The sequence below is a fragment of the Citrus clementina genome, unplaced genomic scaffold, assembly GCF_000493195.1.
Source record: "Citrus clementina cultivar Clemenules unplaced genomic scaffold, Citrus_clementina_v1.0 scaffold_8, whole genome shotgun sequence".
NCBI classification, from domain to species: domain Eukaryota; kingdom Viridiplantae; phylum Streptophyta; class Magnoliopsida; order Sapindales; family Rutaceae; genus Citrus; species Citrus x clementina.
In genome coordinates, this window is record NW_006262022.1 from 7,701,329 (window position 1) to 7,709,574 (window position 8,246).

Here is an 8,246-nt window from a genome sequence, read left to right on the forward strand (position 1 = left end):
TGATTTCAGTCATTTACCATTAGATTTAAGAAAAAAATAATTTTAATGATAGATATTTGTTCATTTGAATATTAACATTACACTCCCTATTATTTATTAAAAACACAAACAAGTTAAAGAGTTAAAATTTTTAACACATAAGTTCGGATTGTTTTCAATTTATATTGTTTAATTAGTAGTGAGTATTAAAAAATCAATTATATTTTTAATATTATATATTTTATTTAAAAGAATAAATTTTTAATATTATTTATTTTATTAAAAATAAATCTTATTTAATATTATTTATTTCATTTTATTTAATATTATTTAGTCATATGCTTATTATTATATTTATTCTTTCAAAAAACTAAATAACATTAAATAAAATAAAATAACTAGTAGGGAGACTTAAAAATAAATATTATTTTTTATTTAACATTAATTAATCATAAGCTTATTATTATAAATAATATTTAAAAAATAAAAATAATATTAATAAAATAAAATAATAAATAGTGAGCCTTAAAAATATATATCATTTTTAATATTATTTAATTTAATTTAATTTAATATTATTTAGTCACAGACTTACTATTATATTTATTCTTTCATAAAACTAAATAATGTTAAATAAAATAAAATAATAAGTAATGAGTGTTAAAAAATTAATAATATTTTTTATTTAGTCATAGGCTTATAATTATATTTATTCTTTAAAAAACTAAATAATATTAAAAAATAAATAGTGTCTTAAAAATAATATCATTTTTAATATTATTTAATTTATTTAATGTTATTTAGTCATGGACTTGTTATTATATTTATTCTTTTTAAAAAGATAAATAATGTTAAATAAAATAAAATTACATTTTAAAAAATTATCAACCAAAACACATAAACTTATAAATAAATATAAAAAATAAATAATATTAACTAAAATAAAATTACATTTTAAAATATTACTAAACTTATAAATAAAATATAAATAAATAAAAAAGAAATTAAATAAAATTTAACATCACATAAAATAAAAGTTGGTAACACTTTACGACTGTTATAAGTAGATGGACCCGTTAATTGAATGGTGTGTTCGTGGCAGATTGTACGTTCAATTTTCATTTATTTAATCAGAAAAAGCACTATTTTGAATTGAGGAATCGTAATCTTGATAGATTGCGTTCTGACAGCCAAATTACGAAGTTAAGAAGAAGACGACAGCTTGCTTTTCGCTTGTGATTCAATAATTTGTTTTTGTCGGTGATAATAATCCAGCAAAAGGTTGATGTATTATTGGCCGAGAAGGATGAAATTGACAACTCACTGTCACCTTTTCTTTTTTGAAATTAACCCATTTTCACTTTATTGCAATCCAAAACAGTATATTGGTAGTCTACTGTTCTCACTTTATTGCAATCCAAAATGGTAAGTCCGTAGAAGCCTCCAAAATGTCCTTTGCTTCACTTAAATTGTTTATTTTTATTTTTATAATTAATATATATATAACTATTATTAAATAAAAAGATATTTTAAATTATTAAATTAAAAGATAAAATTAAAAAAATAAATAAATTACTCACTTTAATACATTATATTTTACCATATAATATATTAAAGTATGTATTTTTTTTATTTTTAACTTAATAACTTTAAAGATCTCTCATTAGAACATTACAATAAATATATGTATTTTTCTTTGTGTGTTATGAAATCTGCTGGGATTTTTCTTACAGCTTATGTAAGTTACATTCATTACAAATTGATACTTGTCTTTATTATAAATTTTTCTTTTATCCAATATGCGTTCATTTCTTCAATCAAACCTCATATTTGTTCAATTTACGATAAGATCCTTGTATGGGAGCATATCTGCATATGTAATAATTATTCTTCTATTTCAGACAGTTTTTGTGAAAAAAAAAATAACTTTTAGCAATTATTTATGTTTACGAATTCTTACAGTCTTATTTTATTACTTTTCATAGCTCTATACAAATGTTTACTATAGAATTTGTGTATATTTGGCTATAATATAATATATAATGTAAACTTCTATTCATCTCTAAGTAAAATGACAATTTTTTGTTTACTCTTTAAAAATATGAAATTATTAATTTACTCTCATTTTTATTTACAAGACAATGGAAAATAAGGTTGCATTGATTAATTTTTTTATTGATTAATTTTTTTATTTACTTAGTAATTAATTAGAGTAAATTAATATTTTCATAATGGGAGATACATTGCAGATTCTCATTCTTAGTAGCGGATAAATTAAAATTTATCTAATTATTTTAAAATATCATTAAAATTTTACATTCTAATCTAGATTAGATTTGCAGGGGGGCAACGTCCTTATTCGAATTAGACTCAGTTGGAAGAGGCACATCTTCACCTCAACGATTGTTCCACACGGCCCAACATGATACACTGTAAACTAGTCTAAAAAGAATTCTTTGGGCGACTTTCTAGCAATAGACACAGAGAAAGTGCTTAGTAGTATGAAGTCTTCTTCTTTTAAAATCAAAATAAAATGCACAGAGGACGATAATTTTGTTTCATAATTGAAATTTTTACCAAGAAAGTTTGAAGATGAGAGTGGCGAGAGATGAGAGTGGCGATGATGGTGTGTGCTTTGGATGGAAAAATAGATGAGAAATATATATAGACATATTAAAAGAAAAATTTTAATTTATGTCTCAAGTGAAATAAGAAATTATAAATGTAGGTGTTAAAATGTATTCCGAATTTATAAATTTTTATAAACATTAGACCCTTATAAAAGTACAGCGAAAAGTTAAATTTTTTTAATAAATGTCGAAACAATGGACGAAGAAACCATTCATCAGCTCAGAATTAACAATCAAAGATATGACGACTTGGTTGAAGAAATGGTGAAAAATAAAAGGACATTGGGTCTCGCTAATATTAAGGTTAGCGGGACCCTAATATTAATGCTAAAAAATAAAAGGACACTGGGTTGGTTTAGCGGGAATCTAATATTAGAGTCAATGGTAAAATATAAAAATAAAATTACATGTGATTAATTTATATATGTGTAGTTAAGTACTTAGCAAGCACTAGTTGGGGGTTTTTGTGTCCATGGAAATTAACAGTTGGTTGGTTGTTGGCATTATTCTGTGGGTCTGTAAGTGTAATCATGATCTGACCATTCAAATTAAGAAATGGGGCTCCCGCCGTAATTATCACACATGCAGATCTGGTCCATGCGAGGATCTTATCATAAATTAAAAGGATACGAGGACTTGATTGAAGAAATGAACAGATAATTGAACAAAAGACAATTATTAATTTGTTATGAATGTAATTGACATAAGCTGTAAGTTAGCGGGACCCTTCACTTTATTGCAATCCAAAATGGTCGGTCGGTAGACGCCTCCAAAATGTCCTTTGCTTCACTTATGCTGCGTTTAACGGGAAACAGAAATTTTAATAATTATTATTAAATAAAAGATATCTTAAATTATTAAATTAAGAGATAAAATAAAAAGTAAATAAATTACTCACTTTAATACAGTATATTTTATTATGTAATATGTTAAAAACACATATTTTTTTATTTTTAATTTATTTTTAACTTAATAACTTTAAAGATCTCTTGTTAGAACATTACAATATATATATATATATATTTCTTTTTGTGTGTTATAAAATCTGTTGAGATTTTAAATAAAATATTTATAATATAATTTAGAGATATGTTGAACATTAATTATAAAATATACCTAAAATTTGTGTAGAAAAATCTACTTTCATTTAAAAAGAATGAGATTTAAATTCATTCTAAAGAAAAATATATAAAAGAAAAGTGAAAATCTTATATTTAATTAAACAATTTAAACTCATCCTCTCAACAACAACCCGAAAGATACCCCAAATGCAAGCAGTTGGACACAAAACTTCTTATTAATTTTTTTTTTTAAAGTTTTAAATCAATTTTACCAAATTACCCCTCATGATAGATGATAAGGCATGTGTATCACTTCACTTTCCACCTTTCAATTCTCACTGATATATCATTTCAGACCTTTCTACCAAAGTTCAATCATTTTTCATGCTCTTGAAGTCACCAGATCTGTCATCCGTGAACTAGCGGCTCTCATTTCGGTACGTTACTTCTGAGAACAAGGAGTTATACTGACAAGAAAAATTCATTTTCTTCAATCTATAGTATTTTTATGGATGTGTGGTTCCTATTTTATCTACGTTTCATTGAAATTAAAAATTTAAGGGGAAATAAACGGTTAATTGAACGGTGTGTTCACGGTAGATTGTACGTTCAATTTTCATTTATTTCATTAAAAAATCATTATTTTGAAGAGTCACCCTATGTAACGTTAACATATACACATTTACAGTAATAATAACAAGTCCGATATTTCGTTGAGAGTGTGTACTCAACGTAATACAGCAGTGGCCTATTTTGAGTTGAGGAATCGTAATCTTGATAGATTGCATTCTGACAGTACGAAATCAAGAAGAAGACAGATTGCTTTTTAGTTGTGATTCAATAATTGGTTTTTGACGGTGATAATAATTCGGATTCAGCAAAAGGTTGATGTATTATTGGCCGACCAGGATGAAATTGACAACTCACTGTAACCTTTTCTTTTTTGAAAGTAACCCTATTTTCACTTTATTGCAATCCAAAATTTAGAAGCCTCCAAAATGTCCTTTGCTTCACTTAAATTGTTTATATATATATATATATATATATATATATATATATATATATAAAATTAAATAAAAGAATAATTTAAAGATAAAATAAAAAATAAATAAATTATTTATTTTAATATATTATATTTTATTATGTAGTACGTTAAAACGTATTTTTTTTATTTTTAATTTATTTTTAACTTAATAACTTTAAAAATCTCTCATTAGAATATTACTATATATCTAATTTCAATATAATCCACCATATAGCACGTTTACCTTAGTTCTTCTCTTCTGTTTTGCAGCTAAAGTCTACTTAAAGCTCGGTGCTTGCATTATTTTATTCTTATTGATCAAAGTTGGCGCTAATAAACAGAAAAAAGTAATTAAACGTTCTCGTTCGATCTTGTGATCAAGCTTCCTTGTTTTGCTTATAGCGTACTGAGATCAACTTTGTTAATTGCAGATAAATAGCATGGAAATTTTATCAGGTATTGCATCAAAGCTTGGAGAGTTATTGGTGGATGCTACCGTAAAACAAGCTCGCTATCTGTTCTGTTTCAACAGCATTGTTAAAGAACTTGAGGATAAAGAAACTAATTTGAAGGAGGTGCAAGATGGCATCAACGAAAAAGTAGAAGAAGAACGACAAAAACATTGCGCTATAGTAGTTGAGAAAGATGTAGAGAAGTGGCTGGCGGATGTAGTCAAAGAAATGGCCGATGTCCGAACTTTGAAAGCAAAGCTAGATGAAAAGAAGAGTTGTTTCAATGGATGGTGTCCTAATTGGGGTTGCCAATATTGGATGGGTAGAAAAGCATCAAAGGAGACTCGCAAGCTGTCCGATCTGCTACAAGACCGCAGCAAATTCAGCACAGTTGCGCGTCCTAAACCTCTTCCATCAGACAAAGAATTGCCTATACCAAGACATTTTATGCCTTTCGCGACTACAGAATCGGCTTGCTATCAGATCATTAAAGCACTGAAAGGAGACAACACGAAGATAGTGGGATTGTATGGGATTGGTGGTGTCGGAAAGACAACTTTGGCGAACTTTGTGGGCAATCAACTTCGGGAAGAAAATGTTTTCGATGAGGTAGGGATAGCCACTGTATCTCAGGATCAAAACATAATAAATGTTCAAAGTGAGCTAGTAAAGTCGTTGGGTTGGGAATTAACAGAGACATATGAAAAAGATAGAGCACGCCGATTGCGCATGATGTTCTCTGAGAGTAAGAGCCGCAAGATGCTCATAATTCTTGATGATGTCTGGAATGAACTGGACTTGGAAAAAGTAGGTATTCCCGTTGGTGACAGAGACAATTGTTGCAAAATCCTTCTAACCACTCGCCTGCAGCCAGTTTGTGATCGCATGGGTTGTGACACGCAGATCCAACTAGGTGTTCTAAAGCAAGATGAAGGATTGGATTTACTAAGAAAGCATGCTGGCATTGATGTTGCTGATACAACCTTGATTGATGTTTCAAAACAAGTTGCTGATGAATGTAAGGGGCTGCCTTTAGCTATTAAAGCTGTTGGAAGTGCACTAAGAGGAAGAACCGCTGATGAATGGAATGTAGCACTAGATAAACTACAAAATGCAAAACTCGATAAGATAGAAGGTATTGATAAGGATTCCCAGGGCGTTTACGGTTGTCTCAAGTTTAGTTTTGATTATTTGAATGGTGAGGATTCCAGGTCATGCTTCTTGTTGTGTTCGCTGTTTCCAGAAGATTATAAGATAGATTTGGAGGATTTGCTTGGATATGCAGTGGGGTTGGTTTGGTATCAAGCTGAGTCAATCGAAAAAGCCAGAAGCCTACTGCGTGGAACAATCAAAGGACTCAAAGATTCTTCATTGCTGTTAGACATTGATGATGACAGATTTGTGAAAATGCATGACGTAGTTCGCGACGTAGCCTTATGGATAGGCAAAGTGGAGAAGAAATATTTTACTAGTAAAGTTGGCATTGGATTGGAGGAACTGGCAGTGGAAGAAGACCTAGAACAATGCAGAGGAATCTCTTTGGTGGGAAATGAAAAAGAAGAGCTTCCTAGTGGTTTGGTATGCCCTAACCTTCATATTTTGCGATTGGAGAATACTGAATATGACAACAAATTGCAAGTTCCAGAACATTTTTTCAAAGAGATGCCAACATTGAAAGTTGTCACTGTAATAGGTGGAGTTCTTTCACTTAAATCACTTCAGATCCTCGCCAATAACCTTCGAGTTCTGCAGTTAATTCGATGTGAGGTGACTGACGCGTCTTTCCTTGGAAAGTTGAAGAGACTTCAAATACTTTATCTCGAGAAGTCTCCCATTGAAATTCCAGATGGATTGGGGGATGAACTTAGTAGATTGAAACTTCTGTATATTGATACTGGCTCCATTTCTCCTATTACGATAAATAAATTTCCTCAAATAGAAGAATTTTATGGTGTAATAAAAGATTGGGAGGTTGAAGGGATGAGTTCAGAAGAAAGTTACGGTAGGTGTGCTGAGTCGGACTCCCAACCCGACGGATCCGTTGTATGTCTTCCAAAGGACTTTTCATTTCCGAAATTACAAAGGTATCGCATCAGTGAAGTTGACAAGTTTAGTATTGCAAATGATCTAGGGACAAGGTGCTTAATCATTGAGAATAACCATCCTAAAGCGACGCTAGGAATTTTTTCAGCACTGTATCAAAATCTGGAAATTCTTTATTTAAGTGGGGTAACAGGTTGTCATAATATTGTGCCAAGCATAGATGAACGGGGCTTAAATGAGTTGACTATTCTTCATGTCACCGATTGTAAAGATTTAGAATGCATAATGGATGCCTCTAAGTCGCCGCATGGAAAGAGTGGGAATCCTGTGATGCTCTCAAGATTAGCAGAGTTATCTATGTGGGAATTACCAGAACTGAAGTGGATATGGAAGGCGCCCGCCCAACATGTGATCAGCCTCCAATCTCTTACAGAATTGACTGTGTCAGATTGCAACAATTTGACATATATCTTCACGTTGTCACAAGCTCGAAGTTTGGTGCAGCTTAAAAGTCTGGAAGTGAGTGACTGCGAGAGACTGGAATGTATTGTCGAAGCAAAATTTGATCATAATGAAAGGGAAATAAGTGTAGGAGATGGAAATACAATACTTGCGCTCCCTTCGTTGAGAAAATTAAGATTTAAAGATCTCCCCGAACTCATCAGCTTCTGTTCAGAAAATTATTATTCAACTTGGCCGGCATTGGAAGAGTTAGACCTTGCGAGCTGTCCTAAATTGACCGTCAACAGTACTGAAATTGAAGCCAATTTGCAGTATCTTGGAGAGGTACGTTCATTTGTGTTTATGTTTTTTTTTTCCTTTAATTTTATTCAAAATGATAGTTTATCGATAACTTTTGTAATCAGTCATTTATATCACCTTGCATTTGGCCTGTTGAGATGAAGGTGATGGTGGTGGTAGTGGTGGTGGTGGTGGTAGTGGTGATGATAGTAATAATGATTCAGTATCTTGAGCAAATTTCTTTGTTTTAGGGCCTAAAATTCATTCTTCAAATAAAAGTCATATCTCGTTTTGGTTTATGAAAAAATGGATGCAA

At 30.2% G+C, this 8,246-nt stretch overlaps 1 protein-coding gene across 1 annotated transcript in view; it reads left to right on the plus strand.

Moving 5' to 3' along the window:
• Positions 1-3,926: 3,926 nt before the first annotated feature.
• LOC112096099 (disease resistance protein RPS5-like) overlaps positions 3,927-8,246 on the plus strand; it is a 23,344-nt gene continuing 19,024 nt past the window's right edge. Inside the window, 2 exon segments of the mRNA XM_024178913.1 lie at positions 3,927-4,107; positions 5,126-5,150. Of these exon segments, the coding sequence (XP_024034681.1) occupies positions 3,973-4,107; positions 5,126-5,150 (160 nt within the window). The 5' untranslated portion in view covers positions 3,927-3,972.